The sequence below is a fragment of the Ammodytes marinus genome, assembly GCF_949987685.1.
Source record: "Ammodytes marinus genome assembly, chromosome: 8".
Classification (NCBI taxonomy): Eukaryota; Metazoa; Chordata; class Actinopteri; order Uranoscopiformes; family Ammodytidae; genus Ammodytes; species Ammodytes marinus.
In genome coordinates this window covers 8658787-8681278 of record NC_137212.1, presented here as the reverse complement: position 1 = coordinate 8681278, position 22492 = coordinate 8658787, and the positions used below count along the sequence as shown (strand labels likewise).

General features: G+C 40.4%; 2 protein-coding genes across 3 annotated transcripts in view; one reads left to right on the top strand and one right to left on the bottom strand.

The window, feature by feature from the left end:
- Positions 1 to 162: 162 nt before the first annotated feature.
- Positions 163 to 6167, bottom strand: LOC307254280 (methylcrotonoyl-CoA carboxylase beta chain, mitochondrial). Its single transcript, XM_080032585.1, has 13 exons — positions 6037 to 6167; positions 4846 to 4947; positions 4411 to 4569; positions 4033 to 4229; positions 3597 to 3775; positions 3359 to 3439; positions 3020 to 3198; positions 2696 to 2909; positions 2341 to 2432; positions 2004 to 2160; positions 1778 to 1900; positions 1423 to 1635; positions 163 to 1331 (listed from the first exon to the last, which is right to left on the bottom strand). Exons 1-13 carry the CDS (start codon positions 6054 to 6056, stop codon positions 1245 to 1247), a joined length of 1803 nt encoding a protein of 600 aa, XP_079888711.1. The 5' UTR covers positions 6057 to 6167; the 3' UTR covers positions 163 to 1244.
- Positions 6168 to 9799: 3632 nt separating this feature from the next.
- fnbp1l (formin binding protein 1-like) overlaps positions 9800 to 22492 on the top strand; it is a 74165-nt gene continuing 61472 nt past the window's right edge. The window contains exon 1 of one of the 2 annotated variants that reach the window (XM_080032586.1): positions 9800 to 9918. In XM_080032586.1, the coding sequence (XP_079888712.1) occupies positions 9895 to 9918 (24 nt within the window). In that variant the 5' untranslated portion in view covers positions 9800 to 9894. The remainder of the gene's footprint in view (positions 9919 to 22492) is intronic. The other variant, XM_080032587.1, reaches the window with a different exon arrangement.

The window sequence follows — 22492 nt, the reverse complement described above, 5'->3', positions numbered from 1 at the left end:
CCTACATATTAGTGAATTCAACCTTGTAAAAGTAAATAAAAACAACAAACTATCTTTGCGATTTTAAAAATGTATTCACAATTCTTTATGTAATCATTCTATCATACAATTAAAAAAATTCATTACAATGATTAATTTACACTCGTAATTACAGAACAGGATTTTTTACACGCCAGTATTTTTGACACAAATGACAGCAAAATAAATACATTTTGAATGGGGAAAACCAGTACTACATGTTAAAGCCGCTATGAGGTTTTTTTTGTCACGTGAAAATATGTAAAAAGAAATCTGCTTGTTCTACTTCTCTACAGTACTTTAAGATGCAATCAAAAGAAATTCCAACAGCAACACATCAATGAGAAACTGGCACATGTGTTAAAGCATTAGGGGGCCTTTCTGCAGGTATATTTATGCACCACAGGAAAGACTGTAGAACTAAAACCTGATGAGGCACTTTTGCAGGAATCTAGAACATTCAATTCCTAAACTGTGAGAATGAATTACTGTACCTACACTGGCCGATTTTGGGAGTAATACTTCTTGACAATGCATCAATAAAAAGCCAGTCAATACACTTTCATTCATATTCAAGAAGTTACCACTTTCCCTGAAGTCCCTCAGAACTAGTGTAGTGGTTGCTTATGTGGAAAAACACTCCCATACTTTATTCGCAGAGGCACACAGCATTACTTGGCATTACAGAGGCATCCTTATAATCAGAAGGTGGTCAGTGTGGCCTAAACATGCTCACAGTACCCTAGGTGTTTATAAATGATTCATTCATTTGTCAGATTAGCCACTATTTTACCTTCATCATTCCCTGTGAACTGCTCCCAATCCAAGAGAATATACGCATCATTGAGGGTCCAGATTTAGAGAAGACAATTTCAATGTTTAAGAACTCCAAAAGCCCTAAGTAGGTTTTATCCCTCAGTCACTTTGCCCAAATATGAGAATAGATGATTGGCAGTGAATTCACCTCTGCATCACCTTCATATATTTCTGTCTAGTGTGAAAACCAACACAATATTCTTCAGTGCGTTCAACAGCTGTACTACAATGTTTGTTGTGCAGGTCTGAAGAGTCCCGTCATCTGCGACCATTACCAATCAATCCGTGTCAGAGCCTCTGTGTGAGGCCTCTGGTCAGACTGAACTAACGGCAGCAGAGTCATTGCTCGGATGGACGGATGTTTGTAGTGTCCATAGGAAGCGAGGGAGAAGAAAGACTGCAGCCTCTCTCTACATGCGCAGGAGTGTCGAGTGAACTTTCTCTGTGGACAGCTGATACCGCTGCTGTTTGATGATGTCCAGGCAGTCACTGAGAACCTGCACACACAAACACAGCGGGTGAGAAATGCTGAGGTTGTTCCAGACTGGTGACAGTTTATGAAGTCATTTAAGGAGCTTTTCTTATTACCTTCCTGGTGTCTTGAGGCAGAATGACACCATCGTCCCACAGCCGGCCGGAGGAGAAGAAAGCAGAGCTCTCCTCCTTCAGCCTCTTATTTAACTTGTTCTCCTCCAGTTGACTGTCGGGGGGAAGCAGAGAGGCAGCGTGGCCCGGAGCCGTCACAGACACTCTAGCGTTGGGCCACAGGAACAGGAAGTTGGGGCTGAAGGCCCGCCCACACTAGAGACAAACAGGAAACCGGATTTGTAAATATCGTGGGATTGACGGATTGACCCGTTATTCTAAATCCTCCAGGAGCATAATGTGTGATAACACCACAGGACCACATCTCAAGACTATGACACATTTCTTTGTCCCTCACCATGGCGTAGCTGTCGGCGCCATGGCAACCACCAATCACCACTGTGACTTTTGGGACGGACGCACACGCTACTGCTGACATCATGGACCCCTGAGCCTTCAGACGGTTACTGTTCATATCCGCCTGGAAGACAGAGAGACACACACAACATAAACACACTTAAACTACTGTATATTTCCAAGAAAAGACAAAATTATTATTTATGTTTTATTTATTTAGTGCATACCTGTGTTGTTGAGAGTGTCTGAGCTGGCTCGGGTGCTGTGTTCTGCAGGAAGATGAGGGGGACGTCTCTGTGGTCACACAGCTGGACAAAATGGCTGCCTTTCAGCGCGGCCTTGTACGACAGCTCTCCGTTGTTGACTACTATTCCCACCAGATGGCTAATGTGTTACATACATACAGAGATGATGAAACAGAAATACTTAATAACACATATTATTAACTATAATATCATAAGCGTAACATACTTGTGTCCGTTTTTTTGGCTGAAAAGAAAAATAATATGTTGTTGCCGCTCTTATTGTCTATATCTAAATATGTGTATTTGGACTTTTGTTTACCCATGTATCTTTGCAAAGCCAGTGATGAGTGTGGTTCCAAAGAGAGCTTTGAACTCCTGGAAGCGGCTCCCGTCCGTCAGCCGACTGATGAGCTGGAGCGACGGATAGAAAAACACATTAGATGATTCATTCTATTCATTTCAATGGGACAGTTTCCACAAACCAGCAGCAACCATCGCTCATAATTATCATGGCGTTTTCTCCACACGTGCCTTTAAATCACTGTGTCAAACCAGGTCGTAATAATAACATTAGTCCGTCCGTATATCATGGCACTTTTTCCCCCTACACTGTTCCTTTTTTAGGTTAACCACAGCAGAAATGGCTTTGTGTTTGTATTTTTTGCACACTGTACCGTTTTAACATCCGGGCTGTGGTTGTAACATTTGGGAGCGAGCATCATCAGCTCCTCTGAACTATACAGTGGCTCCTCCTCTATTCTCCTCTTCTTCGTCTCCTCCTCCTCCTCTTCCTCGGGCAGTTCGAAGTTGAGGGTCGAGATGATGTTTCTCGTGCATTCGTACGCCTCCTTCTCGTCCAAGGCAAAATGGTCCACACAGCCGCTCACTCTGGAAGCAGAAGATACATTTAGCGACTGCATGAAATGATTGTTATGTATTCATTTAGTTATTCCACTAACAGGTTTATATTGGGGTCTGATTTTGATTTATGGTCCTACTCAGCGTGAAGCCGGGCTCCTCCCAGGTCTTCTGGTGACACTTCCTCTCCAGTGGCGGCCTTGACGAGTGGCGGTCCTCCCAGGAATATGGTCCCTATCTTGTGCACCATCACCGTTTCTTCTGCCATAGTGGGGATGTAAGCTCCACCCGCCGTGCACGAGCCGCACACCACCGACACCTGTAGGATTAATCATTGTTTTGATCTCAGAATAGCAATTTAAAACAAAAAAGTGTTTTAAAATGGCATATTCAAATGCAGTTTCGTGTCTTTTCGGTCTGGATATCAGCTTTTTATATCAACATGTTTAATCTTTACATTCTATCTATAGGTATTTTACCTGTGGGATCTTCATGGCAGACATGATGGCTTCGTTATAGAATGTCCTCCCTCCCTGGTTCTTATCAGGAAAGATCTCCGACTGGATATTTATACACACACACACAAATAGAGGTTAAAAGGTTGTGCGTGCATGCGTGCTTGTGCGTGTCTGTGTGTGAGGTGTGTGTGTATTCAAACAACTTTATAAATCACAGTAGGGCAATTCAGTGTGCGCGTGTGTGTGCGTGCCTGCTTACCTGCAGCGGTAGAAAAGCTCCTCCAGAATCGACCAGGTAAACACACGGCAGTCGATTCTGAATGGCTACTTCCTGTGCCCGTAGCTGCTTCTTCACTGTGATTGGATACGCTGTGCCGCCTTTCACTGTGGCGTCGTTGGCAATAAACACACACCACAGCCCGTTGATCCTGCCAATACCTGAATGGGGGAAAAAAATACATACAAATACAGCAAACAGGGACATAGGTCAGTGGCATGCATGTGTGTCACATTAGCATCACCATAAGGTAGGATATTAGTTGCCAATTGTCTGAAGTAATAAGGGAAAAAAATAACATGAATAAAAGCTGAGGCATTTAGCTGTTGTCAAGCTAGACAGATTAGACAGCCTGTAATTTGGTAATAAATATACAAGGTTTCATCTATCTATCATCTATCTATTCTCTCTGTCTGACCAGTGAGGCAGCCGGCAGAAGGGATGTCCCCGTACGGTAGACCCAGACCAGCGAACGGCGACAGCTCCAGGAAGTCCTCGTCATCCAGCAGGAGGCGCAGGCGATCTCTCACCAGCAGCTTCTTGTTTCTCTGCGTGTGTCGGACTATGGCGTGGTCTCCTCCACCTTTACTTATTTGTTCTCTGTACTCCATATACCTTACAGGGAGGGAGAGGGAGAGGGAGAGGGAGAGGGAGAAGGAGAGAGAGAAGAGATGAGAGAGAGAGAGAAAGAGAGAGCAACAGAGAGAGAGCGAGAGAGAGAGAGAATGAATAATACAGTTTTGGAAACCAACTAGGGCTATGATATATAGATATGTGACCGACAAACTGCACCTACTTCTTATGGCAGGCGTTGCTGTTCTGGAGGTTAGCTTCATACACGTGTTGTAGGGCGGGCCAGAGGGGCTTCTCCAGCACGGGGAAGGCACTGCGCACAGCCCGCCTCTTTCTGGCTGCAGAGCTCATACAGCGGATTGAACACTGCTGCTCGACCAGGCTGCAACACAACATTCATGTTAAGTACATATTAATAATACTATTCATTTACAAAAATATTAATTTGTGTTTATGCCTGGTACATTTATATTAAAAAAAATCTGGAATAAAACCCTTAAACTGGACAGAAAAATCACAATTTGAATTTTTTTCTTCAAATCTTTCAAAACTATGTTATTTATTGTGCATCATATCTTTAATTTATTTTTTGTTTGTCTATTTCCCCAATGCCGGTAAAAAAGTTTCTGTTATTATTTTGTATTAGTGATGTAGTCACCTGTGTGGTCTCTCCTCTGTTGTGTTTCTCAACGCCCATGATGATGACTGGGTATAAGGAGGCACATAGGCAGAGCACACTCTTCCACCGCTACACACACTCCTTTCACAGACACAGAGAAGCAACAGACACAAACAGACAGGTGGTGGGTATTCAATCGTTAATCAGTAGATTCAGTGCTGTCACTGTGGACGATAAACTTTTTCACACAGCCATATAGACAGATCACTATGAAGATGTTTAGATGAATTTCAAAACTTGGTGCAGGATTGAACAACTGTCTACTGCTCTAAAACCAGGGTACATCTGAGAGTACATTTCGCTAATAATTGCATACTTTGACTGAAGTAACATTTAAAATGCAGGATAGATAGATAGATAGATAGATAGATAGATAGATAGATAGATAGATAGATAGATAGATAGATAGATAGATAGATAGATAGATTTTCAATATTACAATAAAATTAGAGTGCAACAACATCAAGAAGCAATCCTGCTGGTGTATTCACACTTAACTGTAACTAAAACTATACATAGAAAAGAGTTCAATCAATCAAGTATAAAATGTGTATTTTGCTGTAGCCAATAAACATTACGTTAATAATAATGGGCTAATAAAAAATACAATAACCTCCACAGCTAAGATATTACACATGGTTTAACTGCATTGGCCCTATGTGCAGTCAGTGCTGCTGTTACAGTGTGTTATTTCCCTAACATCAGTAGGGATCTGAATTAATCCAAAATCTTGGCACTTCAAGAAAGGGAAATAAGTGCACAATTGAACTACATTTTCTTCACATTGCTGCTGTTAGTCGCTTGGAGCTGGAAGACATCAATTCAACTTGAATCTTTTAGTACATATTTGTGTATTTGACGTCACTTTCGTCTAATCTGCAGCTTTGTAAAACGCTATAGCACCTGCTACATTGTACATTCTAATAAACACATAGTCTACGTTAGCTATAAAGGCTCTCAACTAACACTACGCACGCACAGACACATTTTATTCATATTTGACCTTTTCAAACACATGTATAATAAGTGTATAGTGAAGGTTTCAGCACTTATGGACGCTGGATAAATCATGAGTTTACTTGCAAAAAATGTATGTGTGCCAAAGGTCGTGCAGACAACAGAGTGCACTGAGGATACATGGCAGAAAAAGGCTCGTGTTACATGTCCTACCTTGCCATGTGGCGGTACATGTCTCTGTCTGAGTCCGCAGGACGTTGCTACAAGTAATTACACAACTTATACGCTAAAATTAAACCAAAAATGCAACACAACTTCTATCGACAGACTGGGTTGTCTGGAAGGAAAACCCTGTTCCTCTTCACTGTGTTTGTTGACAGTTCTGAAGCTGTAATACACATTACCGCCACCTAGAGGACTGGAAGTACACTGCAGAATGGCATGAATAAATGGCAAAGGAAAACTACATCATAATGATATTACACATTATTTGTAATGCACATTCCATACAAAAATGCAGCTCAAAGTGCTTTACAATATATACATGACATGCACAGTGTGATTTAAATAGGAAATGCCAATATCAATCCATCTATCTATCTATCTATCTATCTATCTATCTATCTATCTATCTATCTATCTATCTATCTATCTATCTATCTATCTATCTATCTATCTATCTATCTATCTATCTATCTATCTATCTATCTATCTATCTATCTATCTATCTATCCATCCATCCATCCATCCATCCATCCATCCATCCATCCATCCATCCATCCATCCATCCATCCATCCATCCATCCATCCATCCATCTATCTATCTATCTATCTATCTATCTATCTATCTATCTATCTATCTATCTATCTATCTATCTATCTATCTATCTATCTATCTATCTATCTATCTATCTATCTATCTATCTATCTATATATCTATCTATCTAGCGCGACTACAGGTGTAATACAACATGTTGGCCACTAGAGGGAACAGCTCGTTCATAAATGAATGAATTGGGTTTTGTATTTTTTTAAGTTATGTTTTGTTGTAATAATTATAGCCTACATGGAGGCAACTTTTAACCCCCAAAAGACAAGAAACTAAAGATCACTACCTGAAATAAACCAAAATAACCTTATCAATGTCAGTTTGAACAATATAGCCTACTGCAAGAGATTTAGAGACTTTCTACAACATCTAAATTGAGGGACAAACTAACTTCGAAACTATTACAAAGATGAAAAGTAATGAGACCTAAATTATTAGTGTCTGAATAAAGTCTTAATCAGTCAGTGCACAGGCTTGTGTTTTCCCTGGTTGCTGTCTCCAGTACTTTGGTCCTTGTGGTTTTACAATATGAAAGACAAAGTAAGAAAATTTAAATGAGCTTGATAAAAACTGAGACAATCAGTCACCATTAAGGGGGCACTGTGTAACATTTTAAGTAATATATTAGCTAAAATCAATATCGTCATTCATAAATATGTCCTCATTGGTGTAAAATCACCTCTGCCAATAATCTGAATTATCCTCCTGAGCGGAGAATTACAAATATTACAGTTTTTCTCAGTTGCTTTGGTGCTTTTCTCAGATCAGAATGAAAATTCTCATAACTATTAGTTCAACCTCCGCAACATTTAGTCATTTGAGCACATCATAGTAGCAATTTCTCCTTCCTCTGAACAAATTGCAAATGCTTTTGGACATGTATCAGTTGCTTTCATACAATTCTCTGCTGTTTTATAACATTGTCATTTGCTTATGTCATGTCAGTCAAAATGAACTATACTTATGGATGCTGAATAGTCGTTCCCAATAAAACTAATAGTCTTCATTTCATTGCTTGATTTCATTACATACAAAATTGTTGAACTAGTATATCAAATTCTGTCAAGCAAATGTTATACCTTTTCTTTATCATAGATACTTTCCTTGCTGCATTGCAAGGGATAATATCCATTGTGATGTAGATGAAAATGTGGCCAGACAGACAAGAACGTCTGGATGTGCCAGAATGATTTACCTATATATGTTCAGTTACAATATGTCCTGTTATATTGTTCACATTTGTGCACAGCTCTACCAAAAGGGTGTTTTTTTATGTTTGTTCTAAATAAGTGACTGAAGTGTATTTTTCTTTTGCACAATGCTGTAGAATTGCAAAGAGCATATACAGTAAAAATGTGAAACATACTGTAACTTTACTGTAGTTTTCAAATGGCTGTACAAGTAGTGTATAGTGCTGTCTTGAGCATTTTCAGGAAGTGTCACCGAGTTCTGACCTTTTTTTTTGCATTGGAAAACACTGAGAGAATAAACTGTCATAATGAAAACATGAGAAAGCCATTTGACTATCTTGTTCATAAACGATGGTGTCAAGACTTCTCATTTTGATGACACTGGTAGTTTCATTGACATTAATACTTGCTTTTGAGAATTAGACTATCCATTTTGAGCAAATTACGTACTTTTGCAGGTTATCCACTAGGTTTTGCAGTTTTCACTAATTGTTTTGAGAAATGCACTAACTGCTGTGCACATGTTAATAGTGATGTGAGAAAAGCACCAAAGCGACTGAGAAAAACTGTAATACATTTTGTACATTGAGCAGGTAAGTCTTATGGAGTCATCCATGTTTTTGAAATGTCATCAGGTACATTGTTTAGAATTTAGAATTGTTTGTGTCCTTGAAGGCCACTGTAGCTTCTGTTATTATTCAAAAGGGGTGGGTTACCCAGGGAGCGTTGCATTCTAGAACTTTCTAGAACTTTCTTGATGATGTCATATTACACAGTGCCCCTTTAAACATGCAGTGTGTAGAATTTTGGGTTTTATTTCCTAGCAGACTTTGTAGAAAATAATTATAATATCCATAAGTACGTTTAATTTAGTGCATAATAGCTGCATTTTTTTTTTAATAATAATGATATTTTTCCTTAGAAGGGGTCTCATATACATATTTCTCCATACCTTGGACCAAGGCATAAGCGCCGCCATGTTGGAAGCGTCATGGTTGGAATGTCATCAGGTGCATTGTTTAGAATTTAGAATGGTTCTTGTCCTTGAACGCCACTGTAGCTTCTGTTATTATTCAGAAGGGTTGGGGTTACCCAGGGAGCGTTGCATTCTAGAACTTTCTAGAAAGTTCTAGAAAATTCTACAAAGTTCTATAATGCAACGCTCCCTGGGTAACCCCACCCCTATCGAATAATAACAGAAGCTACAGTGGCCTTCAAGGACAAGAACAATTCTAAATTCTAAACAATGCACCTGATGACATTCCAACCATGACACTTCCAACATGGCGGCGCTTATGCCTTGGTCCATGGTATGGAGAAATACGGAGATGTATGAGACCCTTTCTAAGGGAAAACAATTAAAATCTAAAAAGAAAATCCAGCTATTATACACAAAATTAAACGTACTTATGGATATTATAATTATTGTCTACCAAGTCTGCTATGAAAAAATTCCCAAAATTCTACACACTGCAGGTTTGAATAGGCCTACCACTAATGTTGTTCTGTGGCAGTCAGGTGTTTTATCGTACTGGATACTGGATGATAGGCTAATTCTTAAATTATTATACATTCAATAACAATATTATTAATTTTTTTGAAATTATGATAGATAGATAGATAGATAGATAGATAGATAGATAGATAGATAGATAGATAGATAGATAGATAGATAGATAGATAGATAGATAGATAGATAGATAGATAGATAGATAGATAGATAGATAGATAGATAGATAGATAGATAGATAGAGTGATATAGGCTCATTTGAATGCCTACAGTTTAAAAAAAAATTAACAATATTATATTGTTATAACTTAAGGGTCTAAAACCACCACTTGGATGACCCCTTCCCATAATGTATTTTGAGGGCCACTGTTGTCCAGGGCCCCTGGTGTGGGCGGCCCTGCGGACTCAGGAGGCGGGGGAGGAGGAGTGTGTTTGTCGGCAGACAGTCAGTCAGGAGCACCGGAGTCTCAGCGGCAGTTTGGGAGATTCTGAACCGGGAAAACTGCATCCTGTACGGGGAGAAGTCACAAGGGGGTGCAGCAATGAGTTGGGGAACGGAGCTATGGGTATGTTTTAAACTAATTTGAACTGTGTTCTTATGGCTTTGGTTGTGTTTTTCTTTCTGGCATGGATAACACGCTGAAATGGGACACCGAAGAAAGAAAGGTGCCGTGTTACCTTTTTAGCGGCTAACGTTAACGCTAGCTGCCCGTCTGTTGCTGTTAGCCGGTGAAGCTACGAGCTAAGGCTAATCTGCAGTTACACCTTAACGGCTGTGACAGCGGCGGAACAATAGGCGAGGTTTGAGGAAAGCCGGGGCGGGGGGCCACGCTCCCTTCTCCGCCTCACAACACATCAACATCAATCACATTGGTGCTGCTGAATTTACGTTTTGGGTTTGACTGGCAAGTTATGAAGTTACATCCCGGCGATGTTTTTATGTTTGTTGTGTGTGTGTGTCACACCCTGTTATACAGAAAAGCTGGCAGGGACTCCCGGTTTCAGGCAGGGCGGAGAGAGAGAGACGTTGTGACCCGGGTGAAGACGAGAGCACCAGTCCTCCTCTGTCTACTAAATTAACCGCAACTTCCCAGCCGTTTGTCCCACTGTCTAATTGGCATAGCGTAGTCTCTTTGTTGCCATTTATCCAACCTTTTGTTTTAACTTCCATGTGATTTAGAAAGAGACACGCGCTATCAACGACTTAATAGGCTACACCTCACGATGTTTGTCCTGCTTTTATTTTTTTATGATTTATATTTTTATTGAGTTTTCAACATCCATTGTCCTGCTTTTCTAACAGCTCAGCAATTCTAAATGCAACCAAATAGTTTTGGATTTATTTTACTTAACCCTTCCATGCATGGTTTTCAGCTGTTTAAAATCTGTTTTATATGCATGAGGTTTCGATTATTTTCTTGCACATCACCCACCACATTGAATTGTGTTATTATTAATATGTGCATATGCTATAGCCTATGTTTGTTGGTAAACATACAATCATTTGAAAAACTCCTTGACATGTGCATGAAAGGGAAAATATCCTCAATGAGTTTGTTGTAATTCATGCATGAAGGGGTTAAGTCACTCAAAAACATGCTCCTGCTGCTCTCTGTAAAGTAGGCTACAGTAGGCTAGATATCAGAGTGAGGGAATATCTCCTATTACAACAGCCCCCCCCCCCCATCTCAAGTTGCATACATTATTTTTGTAATATCATTTTTGGTTGCAGCATGGGGTTAATTCATTTAATAATGTTGTGATTGTGTGGTGGTGGGCATCAACCCACTATATTTTTGGGGTGTTGGCCATTGCAAGCTGTTGTAACCAGAGAGACGACCAGGCAGGCGTGTGTGCGTGTGTGCGTGTGTGTGTGCGTGTGTGTGTGCGTGTGTGCGTGTGTGTGTGTGTGTGTGTGTGTGTGTGTGTGTGTGTGTGTGTGTGTGTGTGTGTGTGTGTGTGTGTGTGTGTGTGTGTGTGTGTGTGTGTGTGTGTGTGTGTGTGTGTGTGTGTGTGTGTGTGTGTGTGTGTGTGTGTGTGTGTGTGTGTGTGTGTGTGTGTGTGTGTGTGTGTGTGTGTGTGTGTGTGTGTGTGTGTTGGGGGTGCGTGTGGGCCGATACTCCTCCAGCTGACCTCAGTGATTATTATCTGCAGTTTAATATAAGCACATTTTTTGCTTGCTCAGCCTCTCTAATGTTGCTATGGTTAGAGAGATAAAGAAGTTTGCCAGTCTGAGATTTAAATGATTGGGAAATAGTGCACATACATACATTATATGGACAAAGGTGTGATTTCCCATTCAGTTTTTCTTCCTCCATGGACACTCACAGGATATAATCAGCTGTGTGGATGTGTGTTTCCAGTTAGACAGATGGAGAGACAGACTGGTGACATGGCTTTAAGACGGGAAGGGAAATAAAGCTTTTACTGAATATTGATCTAGGAAATATTCAAACTATTCCTCAGTAGGGCTACAATTTAGGAATATTATCATCATCAGTTGATGTGTCTACATCTAAAACAAAACGGTATAACTGCCTGTCATAAGCGAGTCATTTTTTGTTGATCCAGTGCTCTGTATTGTTGCGTGTGTGCAGAAATATCTGCCAAACATCTTTTATAGAAACATTTTGAAAGCAAGATGCTGGGGAAGTATTTCGTTTTTATCACAGTGTGAGCAGTTCTCTATTTATCATCTATTATTTTTTTAAAAGCTTTAAGAGATAAGAAAAGGCAAATTGTAGAAATACTACAGTTTGTTTAAAAGTCAACCGAAATATTTTAAAATGCCCAAAACAAATGTACTCCAAAACAAATTATAGTCAAACGAAAGACGTAATGGAAAAATTATCAACTAAAAATCTAAAAGTGGTGGGATATTCGTCCGCACATCTAACCATTTATCTATGCATTGTCTTGTTGTTAGCGCTGAAGCAAAGCTATGATCCGCTGTGTGTCTGACAGACCGTCATAATCCCCCCGAGGCCACTGATGAGATTAATCTGTTGGCCATCTGATGTCAGATTATGGATTATCATCTGAAAGATACATGTAAAGCTGTTGATTGGCTGGTATTTACAGATGAGTGACTCATCTAAGAGCAAACTACTAATGTCATAACACCATGACTATGAATGAGTCAGTGTAGGTGCTTAGCCTAAATTAAACATTTCAAACTGTCCAATAGCAGAGGTTACACTTGTTGGCCAACACCATTAGCAAGACTACGTAGGTGAGTTATTGTCTCATGTATGAGCAATGAGTCAGATGACATTCTTGTGTATCTACTCCTATTCCCTTAGAGCTGCCACTGATGATTGTTTCATGTATCTACCAGTGTATTCATATACTATTTGTCGGGTTTATAAAATGTTTTCTAAATTGCTTGTTCCATTTGACCGGGACTATTTTTTGGCATCGGCCGATATCTGTGCTCACACAAGGCCAATTGAAAAAAACAAACAAATAATAATGTCTGCAGAAACGCTCATCAGTGTTGCTGCTGTGGAGCAATGCTAGTGCACTTTAATTTCCAAACTTAATATTTACCTTGTATTTTTTTCGATTTTAATAATTACAGATGGCTGGACTGCAATCCTTAGAGGCAATTATTTACAGAGCCGACACCAGTCGAGGCCAAGTGGAATAGACAAGGCGCTAAGGCAGATCTTTTATTTTTTAAATATTTTTCTTTGTCGACATTCATTTAATAAATGTTCATTTCAAGTTCAATTTAGTTTGTTGTTATTATTAAATTGTTGTATTCTATTAAATGTAAACAACAACAACAACAACGTGATATCGGCATTATATATCCACTCAATTGACCAATGTTTGTTTTTTATCTCTAAATGCCATATTACAAACTTCATCATATAAAGATAAAAAAGCATCTAGCATACAAGGCAGCATCTTCCCTGTTACTTGGCACCTTTGCTTTCGCCCTGGAATTTGGTTCTGGTCCAAGTCTTTGAGACATTTACAAAGCAAGTGAGGAACGTCCCATTACCACACTGGCTTCCTGCCCTACCGGACACACACACAGAAGCATACAGTAGGAAGTGTTGGTCTGAATTAAAGCTCTGTGTGCGTTGTGTGTGCTGCCAGGATGCTGCCATGCTGTGCTGGGCTCGGTCTGGTTGAGGTGAGCCGGAGGCCAGCGGAGTGGAGCAGCCATGTCTGACTGAAGGACAAGAGGCTGACAGGCTGCTTGTCTCATTGGGCGGCCAAACTGAAAGAAAAGGATAAGGGGATGAAAGGATGGAAAGGTGAAGGGAAGAGGACAGGCTTTAAACGCCTGGCTAGACTGGATTTGACTTTGTAGTGTGTCAGCTGATAAACAGATAGAAAGACCGATTGTGGAACCTCAGATTTAGTGCAGTGAGTGAGCAGGTCTTTGCCCTCTTGTTTGCTTTTCTTTCCCTTATGTGTTGTGAGGATTTGGAACGGGCTTCTTGTGTTCCCTCAGGTGTCCTATGGGAGGTGATCGGAGTAAGGGGGCACCAGGGTTATGTGTGTACTGTGCATCAGATCAATACTTGGAGCAAGAGGATAGTTTTTGTTGTCTTGGCATCAGTTGGCCAGACAAGGATGCTCCATATCCCTCATCCTGCTTTTATATTTATAGATCCTAGCCTGCAGTATATCAATTCTGGATTGATTCCAGTTTACTGATCTTCTCTGCTCCTTTCAGGTTGTTTTGTTATGCTTTATGGGACTCAATCATCTCCAAATTGGATGAGGATTGGGAAATATGCTCAATATTATGTTGGTGACAACACCTTAAATATCAAAGTTGTCTTGATGTGTATGATGGCTTGTCCCTTGTAGTGCTTCTTAGACCACTTGATTATCTGATTGGTTGATGAGTAGATCTATCATTCATTTTGGAAATCAATTTATAGTTCAGGTGATTTATCAAACAAACATGTCAAACATTCAATGGTCTCAGAATCTCCAATGTGAGATTTGGCAGAGTTTCTCAGTTTTATATAACTGTAAATTACTGCTCTATTTTTGGAATGGATAGTGTTGTAGTTAAGACGATCCAAACCGAGAACATGTCACAGTCACATCACGATGGAGACCTGAGTGTTTCAGGACCAAGACTTTGAGTTGAGTTGAGATCAAGCCGGCAGGGTGAGACTGAGACGTGGCAGTCTCAAGACCAAGAACACTCTCCAGTACTAGCAATGGTTTTGGACATGTGGTCAGACAAGACAAGCAATTTAACAACGTCACCTGATGCTCTGAAATTGAACTTTTTGAAACACTAAACAGGTCCCTTTTCGGTATCGCTCTGCTTCAAGTTTTCATTTAGTCTTTGCCCTCGTGTCCTTACCATTAAATCATGCATCCTGTATAATCCTTGACAAGAGAATGAGAGGCTTAGTAGAGGTAGCATGTCAATGGTAAACATTGGCTTGTGGAGCTGTGACAGTGGAGGCTCTGATGAGAGGGTTACTGTTGTTTAGTAGGGCAATAGTCTGGCTCCAGCAGGTCACAGCGGGTACCAATGAAGTCATGTTGAAGCCGAGGGCAGTGGCCTGGACACGACAAGCTGTTATACCCGGTCAAGCCAAGCTTTTCAGCGCGTGTGTGTGCGTGCGTGTAGGGGGTGTTTTTGTAGGTGTGAGTGAGAGAACATGTTGTTTTCAGCGCTGGATGTGTTACAAGTATAGCTGAGACCCACAGTACGTGTGTGTATGTCCTTCTGTGTGTGTGTGAGGGTGGATGTCATTCCTAATTAACAAAATAGTGCAAACACTTATCTTCAGGAGACGAGGGATGAAGGAGGTGTGAGAGAAGAATGGAGGAGAAAAAAGACCATCAATAGGAAAGGACAGGAGGAGTTTTAATGATGGGAGACAAGGGAGAGATATTTTCATTTGGTGGAAGGAGGTGAAGTGATGAAGGCTGATGGACTGAGAAACACGTTTACAGACGGGATCAAGCTTTAATACATTGTAATAGGAGGATACATCTAGATAACATGGGCTGTCAGTCAAGGCGAAAAATAGTATTTAAACAGATCCAAACTTTAACAATGTTTCTAACTACGTTTTTTTCCATCTTTTTTCTGCCTACTGGAAATATGATTAGTTAAGCATTAGCAAGCATGTTTTGAAATGCCAGATAATATAATGATAAGGCATGCCTCAATAGAAATCACACAATAAATATAAATTGATACATTGATGGCTTTTCCACACTTGGTTCACTCATTTAACACTTGTTGGTTGATTTAGCCTCATTCTGACAAACTGCCTGGATAAAATAAAGATTTTCTCATAAAGGATGTTTCCCTTCCAGAAAATGGATTGTAGAAAATGTGAATTGATAAGCGTTACCAACAGCTGGTTCCAGCCTGTTGCTGTTAAAGCATTGAGAGAGAAACAAGATGACGTAATCAACGGAGCGCCTGTCAAACTTCTTCAAGCGTTGGAGGAGCATGCAGAAAACATGATGGAAATACACAGATGGGATGTTTTGGCTTGCTGCAGTTTTTCATCTCTTTGGGGGACGTTTAAGAAACACTTCTGTGGCTAATCACGTGATTCACATGGACCTTGGTACTGTTGTTCCCACACTTTGATTACCTTTCATAGATGAAATGATTGCTGCAATGCTAACTTTCCATAGTTAGTAAAAATCCTCCCTAGCGGTATCATAAGCTGCTGTGGTATTATAAACTGCTGTTCGTTCAGTGTTTTTGGCATCTATCAGCCTTCAAACTCCTGGATTTGTTCCTCAAACTGGACTTTTGTAACACACCTGCTGCAACAAGCTCCGCCCAGAACACCAACACTTTGGGGATATTTGCAGCACGGGTGTCACTTATTTTTTATATGTTTGTACATAATGATAAGAAATTCTCAGGAATGTTCTCAAAATCTGATGAAGAACTTTGTCGGCAACATCACATATGGAAATATGGACAAACAAAAATAGCCAGAGATATACGAGGCATTTAAATACCAAAAGGAAAAAATGAGTTAGAAACTGACCAATTGATGATCTTCTGAACCTTATATTTTACTATGGGACCCTGGTATAAGCACTCAAGAGTAACACAGATCTGCAGCCTCCTTCCTCTCCTCTCCCACCCACTCTTGCTTCCTCTCGTCCTCGATTGGCGTGGCTCCTCTGTCGTCCTCCCCTCTGGATGTGGTCACAGCTGTATCAGCCCGCCAGCTGTTTGGCAGTCAAGACCCCCATCACACCTGTCCATCACTCCTTAAAGACCAATACAGTGACCCTGGTTAAACCCGCTTTCCCATCAGTCTTAACTGGGTCAACATGTGTTGTATGAAGTAGCTATGGGACCCTCCTCCCAATCAGGGCTCATGCGTGGTGCTTCTCTGTGGTTTTAAAAGGGTGAACTATTGGATTACCGTATGTCCTGCAGGGTTACTAAGTCAGTTTGTCTTATGAAACGTCACAAGGCATCTGGTTTTTATCCTATTCTAGAGAAAGGAAGCAAGCAAACTCTGGCCTATTCTTAGCAAGTTTGACTTGAGGCATATCGGTTGCATGTATTTTTCTAAAAGGTTTGGTTCATTATGTTTCCTCACAGCATTCATAAAAGGCAAACTATTATCATGATTTGTTCTTTGTTTATCTATTGTCGCAACATGACTACTTATTAAAATGTATTTTCAGGAAGTACAAACTGAATCACAAACTGATCCAGACATGTCGGAGTCATGACTTGTGTAGATGCTAGAGGCTTTTGGTCAGAGCCGCAGCTGCGTTGACTGTTTCGCTGTCTTCCAGGAGGTCAGTCGGTCCGTCTTGTCAACTGTTTATTAGTCAGTTACTTTATTAGCCAACGGACCAAAGATGCAGGCTTTAAGACACACAGTGGAAAATTGGAAAATTTCTGGACTTTTTCTGGTGGATTTCTTTTTCCTCAAACTCCAACCCAGTCATTACACTAAGCCTCTGCTGGATCATGGCTGTCATTCTAAGGCCTGATTATGTAACATGGTCACAGACAGTAGTATGCACTTAAAGAGGATGGCATACTCTCTTTAATAACTGTGACACCCAGTAGTTTGATAGATTTAGAAGTGCACTAGATAAGGTGTATCAATAACTGCCCTATAATACCCTTTGTACCCTGAACTACTCCCGCTTTAATATATTGCTCATTGTCAATTAGCACGTTGTTAAGGATAAAACAAGACACTTGATGACACAACCTTGGTCTTTTGATGGCCATTTTTCCCATTCTATAGACAAAGCAGACTAGGCATGAAAACATCAATTGGTTGAAACTCTTCTTCAAATATAATAGCAACACCTTACCTCCCTCCTATAACATGAAATTGTAATAATCATGTTGGCCTATTGACTAAAACAACAGTGAGACTAATCTTTTGTGTCATGGCGGCCGGCACTGCTGTAAACCCACAGCAACTTCCTCCAGCTGATGTCCTGTTATTGCTGTGTGTACTAAACACATCAGCTGCCTGCTAAACCTGCTCACCTCTGCTGCTGCACCGATACTATCTGCTCTCTCTGTGGTCGGACACAGCATACTAAATTACCTTGTGACACACTGGCACAAACACAAAACACCTACTGACTGGCCAGAGACACATAACACAAAGAAGCTTACTAAAAAAAAAAAAAAAAAACTCTTTCATTGTGCAGCACAATGTCCTCCGATTGTTGCTTCAGTTCCATGTTTAGTGATCTGGTTCTCCGTCTCTACAGTACCATGATGACTTCCCCTGGCAACCAATGTTAGAGCACGGAGGATCAGTCAAGCATGAATGAATCAAGCACCTTTTTGTTCCGTGTGTGTGTGTGTGTGTGTGTGTGTGTGTGTGTGTGTGTGTGTGTGTTTGCCATAGGACCATAAACCATTAGCGGCTCATATCCCATCGTAGAGTGGATGATTGCACCTCTCCATCTTTACTCTAACACTCATCTCAAACCTTGCCTCCTTTCCCTCGGGATCCGACCGTATCCTCCAGCAGAGACACTCTATAAGGGGTTTCCCACAGGCCAAGATAAAAATGTGCAGTGTTTTAAAACCGGTTAATGTCACAGACCCTGAAATAGACTGATGTGGAGCTGCTGTTTTATCCTATGATTCTCTTTGTTTGTTTTTTGAGATTAGTTGATAATTGTGTAAGGGGTGAAACCTTGTAGCTAGGATAACCAAAGACTCTATTGGTTTGCTCTTGGCATCCATTCTTGAGTTGGAACGTAAGTTGTAAAATAATGAGGCTGAATGGTGAAATTACACCAATGGTTCCTCTTGCTTCTTTGACCATTTTATAATTGTTAACCTTGGAAATACTTTGTTAAATAATTGTAATTTTTTTGGTTTAATCTATACAGAAAAAGCAGAACATCAATAAAATTTTCATTTCTGATTGACCCGAACAATAAAACTGAAAGAGATTCCATATACAATGGTGTATAACTAAGAGTGAATCCTCATATTTGACATAATAACTAGTATTCTTAGAGGTCTCCTGTGACTCCAGCTGCATACCGACCCCACTTTGGTTTATGACGTGAAGGATCCTATCTGTCTTTGGACTGCAGACTTCATGGAACCGTCTCTAGGGTTCTTGTAGGTCCCCCCACCCCCCTCTGTGTGCTGACATCACAGTTAGCATTGTGTACAAGCTTCACAAAAGCAATTTTACAACGCTGCCTGTTATCAACCAGCACAATGTATTTATGGTGCTTTTTTCCTGCAGTTTTGGTTGATAAGTGTATGTATGGGAAACACAAAGCTTAGTGCAGGAATGTACCACAATGCTTTACCTTAAATACAGATAACATATGCAGATGCAAAGAACTAGGACAGCCTCAACCCCCTCTCCTCTCACTCACCCCCGCTCCAATACACGGCCTGTTTGCATAAGAGTAAACAATGTTAATTCCAGCAACAGAGGAGTTTTCCCAGGCTGTTGATTTGGCCAATGAAGTTTCTGAGCCCAATAAAACGGTTCTGTTTTGCCATCAACACACACACACACACACACACACACGCACACACACACACACACACACACGCACACACACACACACTAGCTGCTCCGCATGGAGGGTTACTTGTTGCCTAGGTAGCCTGTCCATGAAGTGCAGAGTGTTACCCCCTGGTTACCGTGGGTACCCCAGACCTTAATATGTCAGGTAGTCAGTGTGTAGAATAATGGATGTGAACAAACCAATACAGTATGCTTACGCTGAGCTGGTTTATTATACCTCTTCTCTATCAGAAAGGTATTTGTCTTTTTTTTAAATAAAGAAAGTGTAAAGGACTTTTTTTGTGAAACATATTTTGCAGAGTGTTTTTACTCCCCTGACAACCTGAGAATTGTTTTGACTCCGATGCTAGAATCGGCCATGTGTAAACTGCAGAGACTTGATACAATGAGATGACCTCAACAGTCTCAAACAGGATTCAGATTTCTACAGTCATTTGTAAACTCATTACACCCACTTTGTGACCGGACTATTGTCTCCCCAGCACAGTGTAGGCTACAATCACTACTTTGTGTTTGTCTATTCTTGACCTGCTATTGTTCATGAAGACCCTCTTAGTCTTAACAAATAGTTTTTTACAAGTACGAAGCAGAAACACTGTACCACCTGGAGACATGTTGTAGATCTGTTGAAGCAGCAGTAGCTGATTTTAATGCTGGTATAAATGATCAATTATTACCAGCAGCAGCCATAGTAGTCTGTCATCAGGTCATGTACATGTGTCCAATACTTTGATGTATGACTGAATACTTGCAAAACAAATTACTCTGCCATTAGCCTCAGCTGTAGTTTGTGTTTTGCGTTTTACAAAGGTAAACATTCAGACAGACAAAGCGTAGATGTAGAATATAAAATGTAAATGGAACATTTCATACCTGCTGAATATCAGAGTGCTAACATTAGCATCTAGCTCAATGCACTACTGCATCTGATAACAGCTTCAGAGCTGCTAGCATAGCTGTAGACTTTTAAGTCCTGTTAGCCAAAATAAAAAATTAATCTGTTGCTAGTTACCTATTAATCTATGATTGCAATCTGTTCCAGCCCCAATGCATTGTAACAACCTAGATAGCAGTCAAGTACTGACCAACAGCTAACAGTTGATAATAAATCCTAGATCCCTCTGCTCAGTTGTATTTTAAGAAGACGGCATTAATAGTTTTATTCACTGTAATCTGGAATATCCGGAAATTCCGGGTTGAGCAGCAACACGTTTTGTACCGTGTGAAAATGCCCCAACTACTCTACATAGCAGCTTTCTCCAAAACCCTATGTAATAATAATTAAATAGTGCTTTGGTAAATCTACCTTATCAAAGCCCTTAAAAAATATTTAAAATGTTTTGTCCTATTTCTCTTCCAAATAACTTCAAATGAATGTTTTCTCATTTGTTTAGTGTAGTCAAAAACTAAACCAGTCTGTCAAAGTTAAACTTCAGTATTAATTTGATGCACTAAATATGGGTTTAGATTATTGTTCATTGTACCACATACCTTGAGCAGTGACCCCCCCCCCCCCCCCCCTATCGTCTACGGGGCCACTCCACTGCTCTTCTAGGGCCTAGAAGACTAAGAAATTACCAATTTAACCCAGTCCCGGACTGTCACCGCTCTAAACACTTTGTAAACTAAACTACTGTTGAGTTGAAGGCAGAAGAAGCCGTAGTAATTTGAGCCTCCTGTCATATATTAGACACATGATGTGCATGTTATAGGTTAATCCATAGGATACACATTCACAGGGAGAAGGACACTGTGCTATCCCACTATATGTTTGCTGAGACATGCAGACGACAGAAAAAAAAATGAAAACATGCACGTGGACTGTGCACAGATTCAGTGTGTCACATGACTAGGGCAGAGTCATGCTGGAAATAAAAGGGCATTTCTCTGAATCCACATGCTTATTTATACCGTGGTGAAGACTTATCTGAGGAGATGTTTCCACTGAACACAGCCACTTTTTCAGTTAATGCTGAAGCTGTTTAAAGCTTCTGCTGAAAATGAGGGGACTTTGTGGGGATTATTCCATTGACTTTAAAATAAACCGAGACACTTTGGGATGAAGAGACACAGTCTAGAGTTAGTCAAAGCAAGGATTTAAAACTATACATGTATATATTGTCATTTTGAAACTGCCACGTATCTGAGTCTTTGAACTATAATGTTAATGAGATAATTTGACATTGTGGCAAACACAAGTCTTGCAGAGAAAGATTTTTACAAGGCGGTGGTGTGATTTTTCTGTCATTCACCTACTTTAACATATTTGAATGACCAATTTGTTGATTTTACATTCAAAGTTTTACAATTTTTAACATTTACTGTTGCTGTGCTATAGTCACAAATTCACCTATGTGTTCATTGCCTCAAAATAGTAGCAGCTGTCAGCACCCAAACCAAGAGTGTCATAGCCTGCAGCAGGACCAAGGTGTCAGGGTCACCGCACGCAATGCACACACACACACACACACACACACACACACACACACACACACACACACACACACACACACACACACACACACACACACACACACACACACACACACACACACACACACACACACACACACTGCTGGGAGTCTGATGCCAAACCCTGACTGTTTAGAGCACTTGAGTCAGCGGTTAGATAAATCAAGGATCCTTTGGCTTTTTCTGAGATGAATAAGCTGTTTGTGTTGTGTTTGTGTGCGTGGGCACATGTGGTCCGATGACACAGCTCAATGGATTGTTGATTAGATATAATAGGAATCATCACATCCTGTCCTTTCATATTGGACACCCACACAGGAAGTGGTTAATAGTGTGGACAACCACTGCAGCTGACGGTGCTTAAATTAGCCGTGGGTCATCTCTCCATCCCAGCAACATGTCCCTCTGGTTGAGTTCTGATAGCCACTTACTACTACAATACACCTGGATCTAAAATGACATGAGCTCACTGTCACAGAGTTTGCATTTTTCCCAAGTCTCCGAAATGTTCTTGACTCCTTGCGAAGACTTTCTACCTTTATAGCCTTACTTTGGAACGGTTTGCAATGTTTCTAAACGTTTAGTTTTTTGTCACCCTGAAACATATGTTATTATCTTTTTTAGCTGAAAGATTGTTCTACAAAAAGAGCTT

Excerpts from the sequence above, each read along its gene's own strand:
- LOC307254280 (XM_080032585.1), bottom strand. The coding sequence starts at position 6,056 with ATGTACCGCCACATGGCAAG. Across the intron at positions 4,230-4,410 it reads AGCAACGCCTGCCATAAGAA|GTATATGGAGTACAGAGAAC; the intron begins GTAGGTGCAGTT and ends CCTCCCTGTAAG. Across the intron at positions 1,636-1,777 it reads GCGCCGACAGCTACGCCATG|TGTGGGCGGGCCTTCAGCCC; the intron begins GTGAGGGACAAA and ends GTTTGTCTCTAG.